The following is a 20,797-nucleotide window of genomic DNA, read 5'->3' on the forward strand; positions in this document are numbered from 1 at the left end:
CGCGCCTGGAGGCCTTGGCCCATGCACTGACAGTACACAGCAAGGCATATTAAAATATAGTTTATTGTCATTCTTAGTTTAAAAAAAAAAAACGAAAAAAAAAAAAACACCACCAAACAAACCAAAACCCATTAACAACAAAACCAGTCCCCAAACCCAGTGCTGTCAGAGGCAGGCTTGCGAGGACACAGCTTTTAGTGCAAAGAGGGAAGTGGCAGTGAGGCTGGTGGGGGCTCTGCCGTCACCGTGTCCCCGCAGGACCCACCACACTCACTGTACAGTATTTTTTGCCCGCAGGGCTGGCTGGGGAGAACTGGCTGAATACACAGGCAGGAGCCCTTGGGGGAGCTGGAGGTATCGGGTGGGGGAGGATGGAATGTCATGGCTGTGCAGCAGAGCAGCTTTGACTCCTCTTGCATCAGCAACACTGGACAGGAAGGCAAAATACTGAGCCGGGGAGCACCAAACCTGACCACCTGTCTCCTACAGACACAGTGCTTTGCAAAGCAGCTTTTCCCTAATCTCTTAGGCTGCCTGGTACTGGGGTGTGGAAACCAGATAGATGCCCTACCCCAGGCCTCCATCTCCCAGTCAGGCACCTGAAGCGTTGGTGGGGACCAGGGAGGGGATGGTGGAGCTGGAGCTGCACATGGCTGCACCTCCTGCAGTGCCCTGTGAGGCAGGGAGAGGTTTCTTTGCTCACAGGAGCCAGGTGGGACCTTGCAGCCAGCAGCAGATGGCCCTGGGTGCTGGCACACATGGGAGGGATCCCCTGATCCTCAGCCCTCCATCCTCATCCCTTCACGAGTCCTCCCACCCCTGCTTCCCTCCTGCTGCAGGTCCTGGCACTTTCGCACCAGGCATCATCCCCAGCATCTTCTTGCCCGCTTGTCCTAATGGGGAGTTAGGCACACATTATAACTCTCTAGCAGTGAGAACAACTTGTCACTGTGATAAACCACCCGGAGCAGAGCTGTTCGGTATCTTCAGATGGAGCCTGAATGGCTTGGTGGAAGAGAAGGCTTGCCCAAACGCAGGGTGCTATGCAGAAGGGCGACCAGGTAAATTCAAACAGCTCCAGCCCAGGTGAGGCACTGGGATCCCGGGATGTCCCAGCGAGCAGGATGGCTGGGACCGCGCAGGGCTGGCAGAGCAGAGCAGCTCCAGCGGCAGACGGGGAGGCAGGGCTGGCCCAGCAATTTGGGGTCTCAACTCTTCCAAAGTGCTGCTGTGGAAGGCTAGCACTCGGGTTTTCCCATGGCCCATGGTCACGGACTGTGAGACCGGTTTTCAGGGAGTAAGGATGCAGTTGCCACTGCAGCCGCGCGGGGACAGGTTGGTACACGTGGTCGGCACTGGTGGCGCAAGGGGCTGCAGCCAGCCGGCGGAGGAGGAAGAGGCAGCAGCAGGGGGCTGCGAAGCAAGGCGCTATTTCTGAAAGGCGGTAGGTAGCAATGCCATAAACCCCCTCCAGTCCCTCCTTCAACCGCGGTTCGGTTGCGTCAGGACTGCGGAGGTGGAGGGCTCGGCCAGGGGCAGCGCTGCCCGCGCATCCCGAGCAGGGCTAGGTCATCTTCCTGGCGACGCTGGCGTAGGTGTGCTCTATCTCCTCGTCCGCGGGACACGTGTGGCTGAACTCATCGCAGGCGTAGGCGTTGTTGAGGTAGCGCCAGACGCCCGTCATGTCCGCTGGGATCTCAAAGTCGCGGTACTTTTTGGCTGCGATCTAGAGAGGAGAAGAAGAGGAGGCTGAGACTTCCCAAACCTGGGGAATATTCACTCTGTGGTTTGGGAGGGGAACAAATACAGGACCTCCAGCTCCCTGTTTGCATGTGTCACCCCCTCTTGGAGTGGGTGCCCCCACCTCAGCCCTGGGAGCCAATGCCATTACCTTGATGATATGCAGTTTGGGGAGGAGGTTGCAATCGGCCAGCGTCAGGTGATCTCCATCCAGGAATTTCCTCTTGGAGACGGTGATATCCTCCACACTGTCCTGGTCAATCTCCTCGGGGAGAGGAGTGTTCAGATAGACATCCAGCCTCTGAAACTCCCGCAGCAGGGCCTTCTCCAGATCTGGGTGGGCAGGGAAACAAGTACAGTCAGCCCAGCGCCCCGGGCGCCCAGCGCAGCCCAGGACTGTGCCAGGGTGACTGAGACTCTCCCAGGCTTTGCACACAGGGACAAAGCCCTCAGAACCACACGGCTGGTGCACAGCGCTGACCCTGAGCAGTCTCTGCTCCCAGGGGATTGCAGCAGCATCACCCCACGCTCCCCTCCGGGACCTGCTCTCCCAGCACCGGCACACGGGGCCGTCACCCTGTGCAGCACAGAACTGCCTTCGCCCTCCTGCCTGCTCCTCCTGCTGGCAGGATTTGCCCACAAGCAAAAGCATATCTCCCCACCCCCAGCCTAGCAGATTGCAGCCCCCCAGCCCCCACCTGCATTTCTTACTGATATTTGCTTCCTTGCGTGGGTTCTTGATGTATGCTGAGAACTTGGCAAAGATGTCGCTCCCCACATCGAAAGACTCCTTGTACTTGGGGCTGAGGTGCGGGTACCTTTAAATAGACACTCGTATCAGTTGCAGGCAAGGATGGGGGAAGCGATTCAGCTGCAGGGTCCCTCAGCTGCATCATCTCCTGGGCCAAGGTGCCCAGGGCTGGTACTGGACAACGCAGGTGATGTTCAGCTGGTTATGGGAGAACAGTGATGCTTTAAATTCCTGCAGCTGCCACCATGGGTGCTGTATTATCTTGTGTGTGTGCTAGGAGAAAATCACAGGGCAGAAACTCCTTGGTTTGGAGATGCTGGGGGCAGCAGAGCTCCATAGCAGAGCTCTGCCTACAGGCAGCTCCAGCCCAGCCAGAGGATGTGTGTTGGCACCAGAGGGGTCTGGGGAAGCCAGAAGCTCCTGTGACTTCCTCAGGAACAGTCTCTTGCTTGCTGATGTGTCCCAGGGGGTGCCGCAAGGACAGACACATCCGAGGAGGCAGATGACAAATGCATTTGATGCTTCCTCTTTCGCAGGTGGTGGGGGGGCTTGCAGCCATGCAGGGCACAGGGCGGCTGCCTTGGTGGCCATGAGCAGTGCCCTGTATGAGCTCAGGGGGGGCGTGCCCCCACGGCAGCCCTTTGGGCCAGCTGCACCGCTGCATTCAAGCAAGGGCGTTTGCTTTTGCTCAGCTGAGCGCAGCAGTTAGGAGCGGGCAAAGGGGTCTCACGTTCCCCCTCTGCCCCAATATCCCCTGTCACAGTCAGCTCAAAGCCACCAGCTCCCAGGGGTCCACCTCCCCTCGCTCTCCATCTCCCCCCAGCCCTGCCTGCACCAAGGGACCGGCGCATTTCCTCCCATTGTTTTCCATCCCAGCCTGTCCCCGTCCCCCTGCAGCCTGACCCACCGCCCTCTCTGGGGGCTGCAGCCCCTCAGCATCGCAAGCCCTGGCCCTGCAGAGTGTGGCTTAGGGTGCTGGGTGAGGAGCCAATCCCCTCCCCAGGCTGCTCTCAAGCACCTCCTAACACCCTGCCTCAGTTTCCCAATCTGCTGAGCACTACGCAATGCTGCAGCGTGCCTGCCGGGCCCCAAAGGGGGAAGGAGCGCGTTTGCAATTACATGGGTGGGCCCAGGGTCTGCTCCAGGAACTCCTCGATCTTTATGAAGTCTGTTTTCAGCTCCTTGTTGAACAGCAAGAAGGGTGGGTTGGTGCCCGGTGCTAAATCTTTCAACTCTTCAGGTTTCCTGGAGTGGATAAAATAAGAGTGTTCAGAGTCTGCAACCTGTCTGCACCTGCCAGCCTGCCCAGGGCGAACAGCCGGGGCTGAGGGGGTGTGCAGGATCGGGATCATCCCCATTGCACACTCTGCTGGGTTTGCGGACTGGTAAGTGCCCCCAGCCTCCCGGTCTGCCCTGTGGTGCCTCGGACTCACACCCGCACCCACCAGGACAGGGGTCCCTGTGCCAGGCAGGGGTTGCCCCCCCGTGCTGGCCCACCCCCTGCACCCGTGACACGAGGGGCAGCGTGCAGGCAGGGTGGGTCACCCCGTCCCTCTCGCAGTGACACGCTGGCAGCGGTGCAGGCAGGAGAGTGATGGGGGGCGGCCAAGACAGAGTATCTCACCCCACTGCTGCCACAGGGCTGGGCCGTGGTGCCATCTCACCTGGTCATGTCCACTGTGGTGACGTTGAACTTGACCCCTTTGAGCCACAGCACCATGAACAGGCGCTGGCAGAAGGGACAGTTTCCGATGTTTTCTCCATCCAGACCGGCCTGTCAGGAAAGCAGAGAAATGAGGATTTAACCCATCGTCTGGGCTCACCAAGCCCAGATGCGATGCCTGGAAGTGGAGAGCCACCGAGCCAGTCTCGGGAGGAAGGCACATGGAGGGCTTGGTCCAGCACCAGGGGCTCAGCTGTAGGATCCCCGAGCCGAGCCGTGGCCCTGCTGCCGCTGGAAAGCATCAGACAGTGTCCTTAGGATGCCCGAGCTTCGATCATTCCCAGAAATGTGAGATAAAGCCGGGAGGAAGAAGAGAAGGAGGCAAGGGAAGGAGGTGGAGGGTGATTGCTGATGGATGGGGAGGAAGGGAGGGTCCGCTTGGCTGGGAGGCCAGGCTGGAGAGGGCGGTGAGAAGGGAAATGTGCTCATGTTTGCCAGGAAAAGAGCGGTTTGTTTTCGTGTGCTGTTAGTGTCTGCCTCCGGTTTTGTGTGCATTAACTGAACCCAGGCATGACCAAGAACCACCCAAGCAGCCTGCTCGGCCTCAGAGAGGAGAAGGGGCTGGGGGTGGTGAGGGTCTGCAAGGCGGGGATCTGTGCCAGCAGCCCACCCAGCACTGGTGGGGAATGGAGCCGTGCATCGGCTCCTAAAGTTGTATCATGTGCAAACAGCCGCTTTCAACACCTCTGCATGGACACAGCTGCAGTGTCTCAGCACTCAGGGGGCTGCTCTGTCACCAGGAGGGGGTCAAACAACAGTGGGGACATGGGAAAGCAGGGAGCTCGGGCAACCTGCCTGAGCCCCACCACAGCTCCCTCATCGGGGTCTCATGCAGATGATGCCCATTCAGCCATCCCAAGGGAAAGCAGCAGCAGGTGGAGTGAAGCCCATTTCCTTGCTCTGCAGCAGCTGAAAACATCCATTGCAAAATGGACTGAAACTCCTGAGGAGTCTGGTCAAGACGAATGGGGCAGGTTCCCCCAGTGCATGGAAACTAGCATGGGTGCTGCTCAGAGAGCGAAGCTGCACGGCAGTATGAGAGGTAAAATGGCTCACAGGAAACTCAGCGTCTTTAAGAGAACGGGCTGGTTCCTCAGCACACGCGAGCCGTGGCCGCGTGGCGCGCGTGGCTCAGCCCGGCCCCTTCACGAGGGACGCTGCTCCCACGGAGCCCCAGCGGGACGGCTCGTGCCTGTGGCTCTGTGCTGAGCCTTGGTGTCAGCTGGTGAGCTGCAGTCCAGCGGCTAACCGGGGGGGTGATGAGCTCTGCGAGGATCTGGTGGTGCGGAAGTAACGTAGCAGCAATAACATCCAAGGTGGGCAGCTGGAGGCGGCTCCAGAGCTTGCACCTCGCTAGGGTGCTGAGATGCTTCATTAGCAGAAGATGCAGAGACCTGTGCCTGGCTCTCCTGGGCTGGAAGTGCTATGAGTCACCCGCCTGAATCTACAGGTGCCCAGAAACCTGTGGACTCCGGAGTGCTCAGCTTCTCCAGGAGAGATATACCAGCCTCAAACTCACCCTAAGGGAAACAGTAAACTGGTCAAAACACAGCCTGGCATTCTGAGTGGTCACCTGGAGGTGATGGTCTGGTTTTCCACCATACAACACCATTTAGTCCTTCCAGAGGAATGGAAATCACTTTTAACCAGTATTTCCTGTGCTCAGCTGTCATGAAATAATGCTCCCGAGAAAAGAAATGGGAACTGAGAAACGTATTGATTCTCTGGGATATACCCAGAAGTGAAGCTGAATTCACACATGAGGCTTTTTGCTGGCCATTAATAAGAAAAGCTCCTGCGTAGCTGCTGCTCAGGGGCGTCTCGTGTCAGCTTGGAACAAATACGGCTTCTTTGGTAACAGATAAAATTGTGTATCGGATGTCCTGTGAGGGAGCCGGAGGGGAGAGTCAGCAAACAGCACAAGGGCTGTCAGTCGGCACGAAAGCAGGGCACCTCTGCTCCCCTTCCCCTCTCGGTCACCGCTGGCACCTGCCACCCAAACCCAACGCCATCCTTTGGAGCATCTCCAACACCAACAACTCAGAAGGTGCTTTTGTGGCTGCCTGTCACTAGGACTGATGCTTTCCTGCCTGGTGTCCTGCGATGGCCCTTGCTGGTGGCAGAGGAGAGGGCAGTCAGCCGGCCGTGCCCCGCTTTGCTTTCCTCACTCAGGACAAGGCTGGGAGCAAGGAGACTTAATTGCAAGTTACTTTGTTGGCCCCACAGGAGCTGTAGTGCTGAGCCAAGGCAGCGAGCGGCTCTGGTGGAGTCGCTTGAGGAGCAACGGGGGTGCTGGACGGGACGGTTGGTGGGCAAGACGTCCCTCGGGGCTGCTCTGTGCTTGCCTGCTGCAGGCTTTGCTGCGCTTGTAGCTCCAGCCCCCCAGCAGCTGTATTTTTCTCTTGGCTTTTTAAAAGAGAGGTGGGGAATTTTGGACCAGAGTGAAAGAAAAATCGGGAAGGCCTCTGCAGGTATAAAAATTTAAGTCAGACCTATCTTTGGGTGCTCAGAGCCAAATCTTTACCTGGAGGCAGCAGAGGGCGGCTCCCCCAGCACTCGGGGGTCACTGGGCTCTGGCGTGGTCCTGCTGGGACCTGCGTGGCCACGGGAAGCCCTCCAGGAGCCAGGGGAGCTCGGGGAAAGCAGTCTGGGGACACCCATGGCCACACGCCCTCCCTCCCCGCCAAACCCAAGCAGCACGGCGGGGAAGTCATCGCTCTTCACTTCCTTCTACCGAGAGAGCCTCTTCCCCTGCTCCCCGGGGGGACTGCGGAGGGGGTGCAGAGCCTGCAGCCCCCAGACTGACTGTCCTCACTCTTTTTCCTGCCAGATGATGGATAAACCCAGTGTGGGCTAGCACAGCACCCCCAGGGAGGTGCAGGTTTTTAGCCCCAGCTCTCGGAGGCCTCACGAGGCAGTGAAACCCCAAAGTTACTTAGCAGTTCCTGTGGTTTCCCCCTCGCTGAAACAGCATGAAACAGGGTGGGAGGAAGGAGCAGCTCTGCATGCTTGGGGCACTGCTAAGTGCTCAACACCCACCGGACCCGCCCAGGGTTCCTACAGCCACCCCAAAAGCTGGGAATCAGCCTAGGGAGGACTAAATGCCCTGTGGGGCTGAGGGTCCTTCCTCCCGGGCAGGGAGAGCCTCCCGGTCAGTGGGATGATGTTGTCAGTGCGATCACAGGAAGGTGAGATATCGCAGCCCTTTGGGGACTGCCCGCCAACAACCCAACAGCAATGACGGAGCTGCTTCGCACCCTTCCCGTCCTCGCCAAGTTAACTTCAGCATTAGCCAAAGTGGGAGCTGGGCAGGGGCAGTGGGCAGCAGCACCAGCGCTCTGTGATCCGTGGCGATGGGGGTTACACCGCAGCGTGTCTCGGGCGGACCCGGCCCCACAGAGGCACGAGGTGCTGCAAGCGCGGGACCGTGCTGAGCTGCAGCGACTTCCGAAAAGGGTCCTGAGTGGTAGGAGAGGAGGCACAGCATCAATTTGTCTGTTAACAGACAAGCTAGAGGGGTTTTTTCATGCTAAATTAAGGCATAGGGGAAGTCCTGACAAGATGCTGCTTTGCTTTCTGTTTCCCTTCCCTCTGAAAACACCCTTGGACGTGCTGCCGCCATTACAGTCACCTCATTCTCCTCTTCTCCCCAGCCACCCTGGGGAAAAAGTGGTGCTAAGAAGGGAATTCAAGACCCAAATTACTTTAACAAAGAAAATACACTTGTCTGGATTGGGCTCGGCCAGGCTCAGTGCCTGGCAAGCACCACCATGGCCACAGTTTTGGCAAGGCGATGGGGGGATCCCTCCTGTGAGGGCTCAGATAACCCTTTCCAACACGTATTTCCGACTATGACCCACGCAAGGCACCGCACAGTGCCCAGTGCTGCCCCTGACCAGACCCCACGGTCCCTTTGAGCACCGAGCTGAGCGAAACCCGCGGGAATCCACTGCCCAGGGGCTGAGCGGCTGCATGGGAACCGCCCTTAAAACCTCCGTGTGGTGGCACAGGGAGGCACCGCTGCCCTGGCCACTGTCACTTGACAGCGTGTCCCAGGGCCCCGCTGGCATCGCTGCTGGCGGACAAGTTACCAGCCACCAGCTTCAGCTCCCCCTTTCTACACCACACGTCTGCTGCAGCTGTTTGGAACTTGAGTGCTAAAATGTTCCAGAGGAAGTGTTTGGAAAATTGCTTAATGGGGAAGGAAAAAAACAAAACAAAACAAAACACGTTTCCAGCAACTAATCCCGCAGGGCTGCCCTGCGAAGCCGCCCCATCCCGCCCATACGTGGGCATCCGCGATGGCTCCCCAAGCCGTCCCCGCTCTGTTTCGCAACCCTGGCTCACAGGAGAAGTTGAAGTGGCTGCTCTCAGCACTCCCGCTTGCTGTTCCCAGGCTGGGGCTGCTCTTACCCGGGTTTCAAGAGGTGCGTGTGTGCCTGCTCCTGCCTTGCAGCAGCTGCCAGCAGCGCGGCTCCCCTGGTGTACTGTGAGACCAGGGCATCTTCTAGGACTCTGGGCGTGACACCTCTCTGGTCACCATGCCACCGCATGCCTGGTCCCCTTCTCCGGACACCGCTTAGCCAGCCTTCACGGTGAGCGATCCCAGACCTGGTACCCATTCTCAGCCTCCCGAAACGTGAATACACCCATGAATTTCCACCACCTACGCCCAGCCTGGTGAGGATGAGCGAGCGGGGAACCACCAAAGAGCAACTGTCCTCGCCAAGACCCACCTTCACAAACAGCTCGATCTCAGGCTCCTTGGTGGCGTTGTGCTGCCGGCTCTCCATCCCGTGGTGTGGGGAGGGACCGCTGGCCGCTCGGTGCTGTGGTGAGTGGGTCCGTCCTCTGCAGAGCTCGGGGCGGGGAGGATTTGAGCGGCTCGAGCACCTCGCTGCGCTCTCGCCCCGCGGAGGGCTGGGGCTTGCCCTTTCCTTCCTTTTGAAGCAGGGAGGAGCGATGGGGTGTGCGTCGGGACCTGCCAGCAGGGAGGGGGAAGCTGTGGGGCCTCCCAGCTGTGACTCAGCACGGGTCTATCTGGACGTGCTCACGGATCCCCTTCCAGTCTATCGCACCCGCCCAGGCGCTGCTCCAGCGCCTCGGAGCTGGTGGCCCCAGCAGCCCTGTCCCACTGCCGTCACCTCCCAGCTGGGCACAGAGGGGCTTGCAGGAGAAACGTCTTGCCCGCCGCATCTCGTGCTGCTCTGGTCTGGTCTTGCCCCTTCGCCATCCTTGCTCCCGGACACCAGCACCCCAGTGCTTGCCACTTCTTTATGTCTTTGGGGTGAACCGAGCTGCCCTTCCCGCTGCTCTCCCCACTCCTGCTGCTGGGGGCAGCTGCCAGGAGGGCGGGCACAGCTCCTCTCCCTGCCTGCCACCCCGGGGGGCTCCTCCGAGCACCCCTCGCTGCAGGAGCCGGCGCTGAGCGGGTTGAGGGATCGGGGAAGCCGAGCAGGGCAGCCTGGCCGCCTGCCACCGGCTCTTTACAGCTGGCCGAGCGCTGCCAGGGCGCAGACCTTGGGCAGGAAGGGTTGCAAAACAGCCAGGGAGGGAAAGCAAAGAGGCTGGAGCGTGTTGGGGTGCAGCGGGGAATCCCAGAGCGCTGCTGGCAGCAGCCCAGCCGGGCGGTGTGCGGCAGGGCGATGGGATGTCTCCAGGACTGACCCCCCGGCAGGGCCCCGTTCCTGGAATTAGGGCTGTTTCTCAGGAAGGATGACCGGCTTGCTTTTCTCCCCAGGATGGGAGGGAAACATTTGCTGTCAGATCGGCCTGGCTGTTTTCCCAGCGGACATGGCTTCCCAGCATCCACAGGCTTAACTCCTCTCTTGGGCGGGTCCCATCTCGCACCTCAGAACCTTATAGCTGGTACAGAGCTGTGCACAAAATGGGGATCCTGGTTGCTTGACTCAGCCCCCCACCCCTCTCCCCAGCTTAGACTTTCCTAAAAATAATCAAACCCTGACAAGAAAGCATCCACCCCGAGGTAATTAGGCTTGGAAATTCTTTTGGAGGGTCCCGGAGGAGTCCTCCCAAAGGAAAAGGTTTTCCTGGTCCTACTGCACAGCCCAGTGTGGTGCTTACGCTGGCGGCTGCACAGGAGAGGCTGGGGGGCATTTTTCTTTCTGCCCCATCAAACCTTTTGGAGAACCTGAAATTCCACTCAATGGGACAGGAAACTCTACCTGATGACCACATAAGCAAGGGGGCTGAATTAAGGGTGTTGTGAATGCCAAGCGGGGCCACAGCAGCACCCTCAGCATGAGCTTGCAACCTCTGTCGCTCCCCTGCAGGCCCCCAGGTGATGTGTCCCTGTCCCCGCTGCCCCCCGGCCCCCGCCCGAGTGACGCTGAGCCTGCGGAGAGCCGCTCCGGCTCCTGGCACCACCGGCTGCTGCTTCCCTGCTGACCTCAGCCCAGGCAGCTCCGGCCCCTTGCGTTTCGCTCCAAGCTTCCAGCTGAAGCAGCGGGCAGGGGCTTAACTCCTGCAGGGCACAGGAGTGACACGGTGCACTCCTCCGGGGTGTCACAGCACCCAGTATCTGGCCCTGTGGAGGCTGTGGGGGCAGAGGAGCAGCAGCAAAGAGGTCCCTGCCTGCAGCATTGATGCAGGGAGGATGTTTGCCTGTTCTGTAAGAGCAGCCGCCTTGGGAGGTAGCACAGGCAGCCCTTCCCTTCCTCCTCAAATGCTGAATGGCCGGACGTTTGCCTAGATGGAGATTACAGCACACGTGTATCCAGATTTCTGCCTCACCGTGCCCATGAGAAAGCAGGGAGCAAGAAAGAGGGACCAGCCCTATAGCTCTGCTTGGCAGGAGCAGAGGCAGGAGGGAAGGGGCTGATGGTTTCTCCGCCAGCAACAGCGATGCCAAGGCACAGCGCCCAGTCACCCACCACGGAGAGCCTTTCAAAACACGTCCCTCCCTCCCCGTGGGAGGTGTCGCTGTGCTGAGGGTGTCCCAGCTGTGCAGAGCAGCCCCTCGTCCTGGGCGGCAGACAAAGAGTGGGTACACAGGCGCCCGCCCAGCCCCGGCGCTTTGGCAGGGCACAGAAGCGAGCATTGTCCCCGCGCGCGGCCAGCCCCGCACCAGCCGCTGCCAAGGACGGGCCGGTGCAGGCTGCCTGGGGGGACACAGCAGAGCCGAGCGCCCGCACCATGGCTGGGCTGCTGGGGCCAGCCGCAGCCCTGGTCCTGCTCTGCCTGGCCGTGGGGCTGGAGGCCAGCCCGGAGCTCTCCGGTGAGTCGGGGCGCAGGCCCGGGGATGCTGGGGACCGTGCCGGTGGGAGGGGAGGGCAAAGCAGCAGCCAGGTTGGCAGGATAGGGACAAGTGAGGCACAAAGCAGTGCAGGCCAGAGGGAGGCTGCCAAATTTTAAAAGAGGGGGTTTTACCCCCACGGCAGTGCTGGGATCTGAAAACACCCCACGCATGTCCCGCAGCCTTGGTGCGAGTGAGGCAGCGGGTCCCCTCGCTGCTGCTGCACTCTGTTGGACAGCTTGGAGGTAGAAATGGAAAAACAAACAAATCTTAAGACAGTCCCAGAGGTTTTCTGAGACCCCCCAGGCCATGACGCTCATGTCCCTGGTGCTGAGTGGCGTGTGGAGCTGAAGTCTTCTGGAGCGCCCAGGGCTCCCTCAAGCCTTTGCTGCTCTGAGAAGGTGAGGGAGAGATGGGCTGAAGCCCTGCGCGGCCCCTGCTGGAGCTGGGGGCTGCTGTCCCCAGCCGGAGTCACCTGTGAGCAGGGAGGCTGCTGGGGCACCGCCACAAGGCACAGCAAAGGCCACATCCCCTTCCCTGGGCTGAGCCTTACACATGCAGCTGAAGCAGAAATTTGGGATCCTTTGCGCTCCAGCGCTTGGGACAGTTAGGATGGGTGCAGGCAGGCTGGGTGACCGGGGACTGCGGTTCCTCTGAGGGATCTTCTAGACACAGCCACCTCCTGCTCCGCTCCGCCGAGCCCGCACGATGCCGGGAGCGCGGCAGGGCGGGCTGCGAGGGAGGATGTGATTTCATCTGGGCAGAGCCAACTGCACAACCGCACACCAGGGACTGAGTCAGCGGCACCGGCGGGCCGCCGGCATCGCTCACAAAATCCGCCTGCAGCCTCCCTGCCGTGGTTTCACCCACAAAAAAAAATACATCTTCTAAATTGCTCACTGCCCCAAAATACGATGGAGAAACCTGCAGCCCTGTTTGAGCCTCAGTTTTAAAATACAAACCACCAGTGCTGCCAGCCGGCACGGTGGCAGAGGAGGGTGCCTTCTGCAAGGCAGGCTGGATTTGAGGAAACCCACATTCCTCCCCTGTGTCCCCCACCATCCGCAGGGTTGGGCAGCTGGCCGGGCAGCGGGGGTTCGGGCAGACCCACCACCAGAGATGAGCTGGCAGGTTTGGAGTTGGTGCCAAGCAGAAGTCAAGCCCCAGGTGGCTCTGGAGCCTGCACAAGAGCCTGGATGCTGCTGCAGCAGCAGGAGATGGGGGCCGGGAGCCCGAGCAGGGTCCCATGCCCTTCATGGCTCCCAGCGCCTGGTGAAACGAGGTAACTGGAGGAGAGAGACAGGACAGGGCTTGTCCTGCCCCCTCTTTGTGGGCACTGCACCCCAGGAGGCTGAGCCAGCTCTGCGCCCTCCAAGGCGCTGCTTGCCTGTTCCCATCCACCTCCTCCACCTCTGCCTCTCTCTCTCCCCCGGTGTGCAGAGGAGTGAGCAATGGCTCGCTTGCATAGGGCTGTGGCCTCCCCAGTCGCTCATCCCGTGCTTACAAGAAGAAAGGAGCTGAGAAATGCCAGCAGCTGCCTGTGTCCAAGGGAAATATCAGTTCCCAGCCGCAGCGCTGCCGTCCCCCGGGGAGGGATGCTGGCTGCAGATGCCAAGCGGTTAGCAGCAGCAGGGAAGGCGAAAGGAGCCCTTTGTGCAGCTGAGCCTGGCACCGGTTTGCAGAGGCACAGAGGGAGAAGCGCAGGGCTGGGAGCTGGGGATCCCACCTTCTTGTATTGGTTTGAGGGAGTTTGCCTGGGCTGGGGTACGGGGTGCATGTTCTGCCCCAGTCCCCACACTGGGCTGGGGTGCAAGTCCCTCTGAGGACCCCACAGGTGGGGTCTGCGGTCTGTGACCAACCCAATAGCGCAGGGTCCTGCCTGGCAGGTACCACGTTGCCCTGTCCCCCTCCTCCCAGGTTCAAAATGATGCTTCTGCTTTGCTTTTGTTTTATTCAAAGGCCTGGTGCAAACTGCTCTGTCCAGGGCCCTACACATCATTTCTGTCAGATTTTCCTGCTTCCTCGGCCTCCTCCAGCAACCAGTGCCTGCTCAGAGCACCCCTGGCAGCTTGCAGAGCTTTTATTAAAACAGCTTCCTTGCTCACCCAACATCCAGTACAGCTGGTACCAGCCAGAGCTGATAGCTGCATGTTAAACCCTCTTAAAGGCTGGGCAGGACAGCCCCACCTTACCATCCCTTGCAGGGAAAACAACAGGGTAAGTGGTCTGGGACACAAACAAGCAGAGTTAAAAGAGAGAAATACCCCGTGCTGGGAATTCAGAGAGAGAAGGGCCAGTGTCTGCCAGCAAGGCCATGGCCTGGGGATGGCTCACAGCGATGTACGGGGCTTCTCCAGCAGAGACACCCGGGTCAGCTGGGCACAGATGACCATTTGGTGGCTCACACCCATCCATACTGACCCAGCCAGCCGCGGGAGCTGCCACCAGCCTCTGGACCCTTCTCTCCTCCAGCCCGTGGCTCGGCATGCTGTGACAGAGAGCATCCCCCTCCCCCTGACTCCGGTGATCATCTCTGAGTGATCATCTCTGGCTCATCCTTGCTTTCTCTTCCCCATGCCTCCATAGCAAGCCTGATTTTCCCTAAACCCTTCACTAGTCCTCATGGGATTCTTCCATATGTGTTTTTTCTGACCTCTTATCCTGCCTCCAGCTTTTGCTTATGTTTGCTAACCAACTCGGCTACTCCATGCTGCTTTCCAGCCTCTTGGCTGCAACGCTGCATATAAGTTTTGCTGCAAGCCCATCTTCTCTGCTGCAGCCCCACTCTGGTCCTGTTTGCCCCATTAGTGCCTCGGCTGTAGTGGATGCAGCAGGAGATGAGGGTCGGGAGCCTGAGCAGTGTGCTGTGTCCTTCATGGCTTCCAGTGTCCAGTGATATGGGGCAACCAGAGGAGAGCGACAGGACAGGGCTTGTCCTGCCTGGTCTTTGTGGGCACTGCGCCCCAAGAGGCTGAGCCAGCTCTGTGCCCGCAGTGCCACCAGCTGTCGGGAGCCCAAGCGCCACCACTGCCGTGGTCCCGGTGTCTCCTCTGGCCAACGCCGCCCGTGCTTTCCCCCTCCAGGGTACCTGCGCAAGGTGCTGCGGAACCACACCGCCCACACCTGCGACGGGGAGCAGCTTCTCATCGTCTGCCCTCGCAAGACCACCATCAGCATCCTCGGCGCCTTCTACGGGCGTCGTGTACCCAGCCCCAACCTCTGTCCCAGCCCCGGCAATGCTTCCCAGGAGAGCACCGAGTGCATGTCTGCCACCGCACACCTGGTAAGGGCTGACGGTCCCAAGGGACCCTTGGCTGCCCCTCCTGCCCCGCGTCACTGGGCTGGGTGGCAGCACGGCCTCCCTGTGCCCTGAGGGCGGCTGCTGCCATCAGCATCGGGATTCACCTTTGAGGTCCTTTCCCCAGAGCATTTTGGGGAGATAAGGGTGGACAAGACTTCATGTGGTGGGTCCCAGGGTGGGGCAGCGCTGCCGGGGGAGCCTGGCAGGCGGCACGGCGGTGTCCTGAGCCGGGCTGTCAGTAGTCCCACAGGACGCAGCAGGCTCAGAGCAAGCCCTTCAGCTGGGGCTGGGTCCTGGGAGAGGGGTGGCACAGCAGCCGGGGTGCCGGGCTGGAGAAGCAGGACAGGGGCCCTTGAGGGATGCTGTGCTAAGTCCTGCAGCTTCGTCCCCTGGGTTAGCACAGAGCTCAGCTCTTCCTCGGTCAGAAGCAGCACCCGTCCATGCTGGCAGCTCCCAAGAAGCAGATTAATGAAGCAGGCCCAAAGGAGGGTCTGTTGATTGCAGGCACCAGAGCAGGGAGAGGGGAGGAAGGCAGAGGCTGGCGGAATGGAAGGGACCTCTGCAAAGCTGATGCCTGGTTGGAGGAAACACTTGCTGGGCTGCTGCACAAGTCCCACGGCCTGCTCCATGCTGCAGGTGTGCTCGATTCTTCTTTGTGTTTGGGGACAACCCTGTGCCCAGTGAGGACACCAGCCCTCCACTGGCCCCACATATGAGACATAATGAGCAGCTTGAGGAATGGAACAGAGAAGATTTGGGACAGATGTCCCTCGGCCTCCTGCAGCTTTACCCTGGCTTGTGGCTCTCCACACTGGCATGGCTGGCCTCAGCATCCATGGCTTTGGGTTGCCTTGGACAAGACGAGCTGTTGCAGCTGGCAGCAGCACAGTCCAGGCATCATAGCGGTCATCTGGGAGGGAGCAAGGAGAGCAACAATGCTCATTCTGCAAAGCCTTGAGCACGTGTCCTTTGCCCACCAAACTCCTCCAGTTCTCAGCAACTTCTCCCTTGGCTGAACACTTGACCTGCGCTCACCCATGGTCCTTATGCAGCCTGAGGCTGCATCTGGCCTTGTAGACACAGGAGCCTTTTCTGGAGCCCTGCTTGGCCGGGCAATGCTCCCCAGCCCCAGCTGCAAAGCCCTGGTCCGGCTACTCAGCTCCACCCATGGCTGGAGAGATGCTGGAGAGCAGGTGAGGTGGGCAACACGCCGTGCTATGCCGGACACAGCGCGCCCAAACCATACCCACTTCTCCCTCCCGGTCACAGGGCTCTGACCCAGGGCAGCCAGGACACATGCTGGGGGCCAGCAGGAGGGTTGCTTGATGGGGAGAGGGTTTCATGTGCTACTTTTTTATTCCCATTCCAGCTGCTTCCTAGGGCTGGAGCAAAACCGCAGCAAACCCAGCTGCATGCAGCCGCCTGTGGGGAAGGGGAACACAGAGCCAGAGAAGAGGAACAAGAGCTGAGGGGCCAGTTCCCTGCCCTGGGAGCTCACAAGGCTTTGCTGCCCGGCCCTGCTCCAGCCGCAGGTCCCATCCCGGCACCTTGCATGTCCAGGAGCTCTGCAAGCACTGGGCCAGGCTGTGCCGGCATGGCGCCGGGTCAGTCCCACAAACCACATGCAAACACAGATCAGGGTCCCCAGAGCTTGTGCGTCAAGTGCAGGATGGAGGATACAGCCCGGCACAGATGTTTGGAGACTGAAGGGCAGGTCTGTGAGCAGGATCTGTGCAGCTCAGGTTTGCAGCGAGATGGAGCTGCGCCGTCCAGGGGACAGCGATTGTATGGGGCTGGGATCCCTGCTGCCGGGAAGCTGCTGGTGGAGAAAGGACATCTGAAGAGTTGCTGAGGCTCAGCTCTGCTTAAGCAAAACTTGAGGAGAGGGGTTAATTGCATTTCCTCCTCAAATTTCTCATCTAGCAGCCAGTGAAGACCAAAAGGAGGCTCCTCCAGTGCTGGGCTGAGGGAGACAGGGTCGGAGGGGGGAGAAGGTGGATGAAAAGGGGCTCTGTCGTTTCAGGTGGTGGGACCCCAGGGCTTGAGCTGCGGGGCCATCTCCCAGTGGGGCCAGCCGAGGACAGCGAGCAGCGGCAAAGGCCACCCCGGGGCCGGGCGGGGACGCTGCCCGAGCGGCGCCCTGGCGCGAACCCGCGGCCCCCTCTGGTGGCCTCGCTGCGCATTGCACGGAGCCCCGAGGCGCGGACCTGGTGCGCGGGTGTTGCACGGGGCCGTGTCGGTGTGCACACCCGCACGGGTGTTGCACAGAGCTGTGTCAGTGTGCACACCTGCACAGGTGTTGTACAGAGACGTATCGGTGTGCACACCTGCACGGGTGTTGCACAGGGCTGTGTCAGTGTGCACATCTGCACGGGTGTTGTACAGAGATGTATCGGTGTGCACATCTACACAGGTGTTGCACGGGGCCATGTCAACATGCACACCTCCCTGCATGTTGCACGGGGCTGTTATCTTGCGTGCCTGCGCAGCCGCTGCACACACACGGCGTGGTGCCGGCACAGGTACTGGCAGACATGCTGGCACACAGCTCTGCGTGGGTGCAGGGAAGGAACAGATCCAGGAACCAACACACGAAGCACGGTGACTGTGGCAGAGGGGTTGGCGTGAGCAGCCGTAGGACCCCGCTGCAGACTGAGAGGTCATTTCCCCGAGGCTGGTGGTGGCACTGAAGACAAGGAGGCGAGAACAGCCCCAGGAGTCCTCACCCATCTTCCTGTCTGTCCTGCTTTGCTCTCCAGAAGCTGCTGGCCGAGTGCCAGGACCAGCAGTGGTGCCAGTTCTTGGTGCACAGCCAAGTCTTTGGGCCAGACCCGTGCCCTGGGACACACAAGTACCTCATCACTTCCTACAAGTGCCGGCCAGGTAAGGTGGAGTGAGGTATGGGCAATGCTGCAGGGGGCTTCCCTGGCCTCCTGTGCCTCCAGCCCTGCCCTGGGCAGCGCTCAGACCCTTGGCTGGGCTCAGGGGGAAGGGGATTGCAGGTGACTCGGGATGCACAGAGACACTCTGCGGTGACATTCCCCAGGGAACCATCGGGTCAAGACTGTGTGTGAGAACGACAAGCTGAGGCTGCAGTGCCGACCAAAATCCATCCTGGCCATTTATTCTGCAAATTACGGACGATTCCTGCGGGGCAAACCAGAGTGTGAAGCCCTGAACCCTGAGGGACCCCATATAGGTATGCTAGATCAGTTTGAGCCAGAAATGAGCCCTTCAGAGAGCGTGGCACACATATGCAATTGGGCTGTACCTGTGCCCCTTGGCCACAGCTGGCTGGTGCCTGGTGGGCAGGGGCAGGTCTGCCCGTGGGTCCATGCCCCATGTCTCTGCAGAGTGCTTGGCTCCGGATGCCCTGCGGAGGGTCTCCAAGAAGTGCCACCGCAAGGGGAACTGCACCGTGGCTGCTGACCAGGCCACCTTTGGGGACCCATGCCTGCCCGGCATGAAGAAACAGCTGCGAGTGTCCTACACCTGCGGTGAGAGCCACCCACGAGGGCTGAGCCCCCGCTGTGCCCGCCCCACGCTGTGCGCGCAGGGCTGTGGGGCTCCTGGGGGAGGCAGGGGCTGCTGGGGACAAGCAGGGTGGTGATGCTCAGCCTTTGCTCTCCTTGCAGTGCCCAAGCAGCTGCTGGAGGAGGTGGGCCCTGACACCTCAGACCCCTTCCTGCTCTCGGACTACATGCACGGTAACGTGGGGGGAAGGCTGTGCCAAAAGCAGTGCGGCACCGTGTCTGTGCCTGGGTGAACCAAGCTTTCCATGGCCTGTCTACATCTGCAGCGCCCACCGCCGGCACGAGCCCTGCAGCTCCATCCCAGCAGCGCTGCCCCATCAGTTGTTGCCCAGGGGCTGGAGAGATGTGCTCTGCTGGGAGCGGAGGAGCCGCGGAGGAGCACCCCAGCGGGCAGGGGAACGCTTCTCCAGGGAGGAAGGAGTTCGGTGTAGGGAAGGAGACAGGCAGGGACAGGCAGACGGGCAGTGGGGCGCTGGGGGGCACGTCGTGTCACAGCCCGCATCCCCTTGTTCGCTGCAGGTGGCTGGTACAAGGGGCCCAGGTTCTCCAGGCTCCGGGAAGACCGGATGATTTTTACTAGCACTCTGGCAGCTTTTGCCCACCTTTGGGGTACGTGCCCTCCCCAGCACTTACACAGCACCTGGGGCAGCAGGACGGGCTTGGGAGGGTGGCTCAGGTCCTGAGGTCCCTGCTCAGCCTGGGGCTCAGCTCAGAGGCAGACAGACCCCAGACCCCTCCGGCAGGCTCAGCAGGCATGCGCGGCAGGAATGCAACAAGTGCACATGTGGGGCTTGTGGGGGGAACATAGGGCAAGAGCTCGGAGGTTGAACGAGCCCCAAGGTCCCACAGCACCATCAGTCATGGGTCCTGCAGCCCTGCCCTCGGACCTTCCTTATGGATGGGCTGAATTGCCTGCTGGGTCTCCTTCCTTCCTGCCCTGTCTGCAGGGGCCTTTGCTGATGGAGGGCACTTCTCTGCAGGCAAAAGTTTCCCTTGCCAGGGGAAAACACTCATTTAAATCCCTGGAGAGATGATTCCTCTCACTGTGCTGCTTACCATGCCTCCCAGTGGGGGTTTCCAATGGGGAAACGGGCATTTGGGGACACTAGTGGGTGCTGGTGAGGCTCTGGTTGACGTTCCCATGGTCACTGGGGCAGGGTCTGTCCTGCCCCTGCAGCCTGGGTGCTGAGGGCATCCCCGCTCCCTCCTCTTCCTCCCCTGGGCACAGGTCCCCAGCCAGCTGCGGAGGCCGTTTGTACCCTGGTGTCTCTTTGTTCTTCACTCCCCAGGAGTCCCAGAGAAAGTTGGCCTCTACTTTCTTTGCGGGGTCTCAGGAGGCCTCATGCTCCTGCTGTGCATCATCAGCCCCAAAACGACGTTCCTCCAGGAGCTGGGAGAGGCTCTCAAGGACCCGGAGCTGGGGAGCAGCTCGGAGCTGAGCAGGACCAAGCTGCGCGAGGAGCAGGACGAAGAGCTTCCCGACGACAGCTCCTCGGACTCCTCCTTCCGCCGCCTCACCCGCACCTACCGGGCCACCGACAGCATCTTCAGCCCCGAGCTGACGGCGGCCATGGAGGGGGCGGTGGAGCACCAGGGCCGCGGCGGGGAGGAGATCTGGATGCCCAAAGAGTCGAGCCCATATGCCATCCACAAGATCAAATCGGCCACCAAATAAGAACTGGAAGAGTGCCAGGGATTAAGTGGGATATGACACGAGACACAAGAGTTTGGGCTCCTCGGGGTGAGTGGGCATCCCGAGTGGCAGCAGGAACAGGGACGGAGCAGCCTCAGTGTGGCCACCAACCCACTGCTCCACCAGTCTGGAAACCTCTAACCCAGGGGTAAGATGTGGTCCCTGGGTGTGATGAGGGGCTGCAGGGTGGGTTGTGGGGCCACTGGATCCTTTATCACAAACACGCCGCTAATCCCAGGCTAACCTCCCCATGCTCGGCTGGCTCTAGTACTTAACCCTGCCCAGCCACGCCGAGCGCACCCTTGGCCTTGCCGGGCTCTTTGCTCCTGTTTCTTCTTGGGTGCTGGCTTCCAGCCCTGGTGCTGCAAACACCCCCCAGCGCTCAGACAGCATGCAGATGGCAGGTGCAGAAATGGCCAGGACATGGGGACGATGTGGAGCGGGCGGGAGAGCGCTGCGAGCGTCCCCCAGCACAGCCCTGGTATCCCCCGTGGGGCTGCGGGCATTCGGGAGCTCTGTCACCTCGCTTTGCTCTGTGCTTTCCTTCTTGTTTTCCCCGCTGGCAGGAGAGCTCCGGGCTCACTTGCTGGGGCTTTTTCCAGTAAATAAATGCAGCAGCTCATAGACACAGTGTCCCTCCCTGACCTCTGCCATTAACAGAGAAAAGGGAGGAAAAAGGAAGTGGTAAAGCTCAGTCGTCGTGTGCGGATCTGCTCCTTGCCTCCTGCTGGTGTTTCTGGTGCTGAGCCATGGGGAGCAACAAGTTGGGCCTGTTTTAGCCTGGGAAAGGGTAAGGTTTTA

At 60.4% G+C, this 20,797-nt stretch overlaps 2 protein-coding genes across 4 annotated transcripts; one reads left to right on the forward strand and one right to left on the reverse strand.

The window, feature by feature from the left end:
* Positions 1–44: 44 nt before the first annotated feature.
* LOC309444094 (chloride intracellular channel protein 2-like) lies at positions 45–9,144 on the reverse strand. Its single transcript, XM_082061646.1, has 6 exons — positions 8,951–9,144; positions 4,156–4,265; positions 3,611–3,736; positions 2,452–2,558; positions 1,892–2,073; positions 45–1,726 (listed from the first exon to the last, which is right to left on the reverse strand). The coding sequence occupies exons 1-6, from the start codon at positions 9,005–9,007 to the stop codon at positions 1,565–1,567; spliced, it is 744 nt and encodes a 247-aa protein (XP_081917772.1). The 5' UTR covers positions 9,008–9,144; the 3' UTR covers positions 45–1,564.
* A 2,173-nt stretch (positions 9,145–11,317) lies between these two features.
* On the forward strand, positions 11,318–20,609 carry LOC309444311 (protein eva-1 homolog C-like). 3 transcript variants are annotated; one of them, XM_082062016.1, is made up of 8 exons: positions 11,318–11,451; positions 14,553–14,752; positions 17,530–17,653; positions 17,817–17,969; positions 18,124–18,267; positions 18,406–18,477; positions 18,823–18,912; positions 19,593–20,609. In XM_082062016.1, exons 1-8 carry the CDS (start codon positions 11,370–11,372, stop codon positions 19,976–19,978), a joined length of 1,251 nt encoding a protein of 416 aa, XP_081918142.1. In that variant the 5' UTR covers positions 11,318–11,369; the 3' UTR covers positions 19,979–20,609. The 3 variants fall into 3 exon arrangements, with proteins under 3 accessions (XP_081918142.1, XP_081918143.1, XP_081918144.1); XM_082062017.1 differs by lacking the exon at positions 18,823–18,912; XM_082062018.1 differs by lacking the exons at positions 11,318–11,451; positions 14,553–14,752 and adding an exon at positions 15,320–15,406.
* The last annotated feature ends 188 nt before the right edge of the window (positions 20,610–20,797 follow it).

This window comes from Streptopelia decaocto (genome assembly GCF_964273445.1).
Source record: "Streptopelia decaocto genome assembly, chromosome: 10".
Taxonomy (NCBI): Eukaryota; Metazoa; Chordata; class Aves; order Columbiformes; family Columbidae; genus Streptopelia; species Streptopelia decaocto.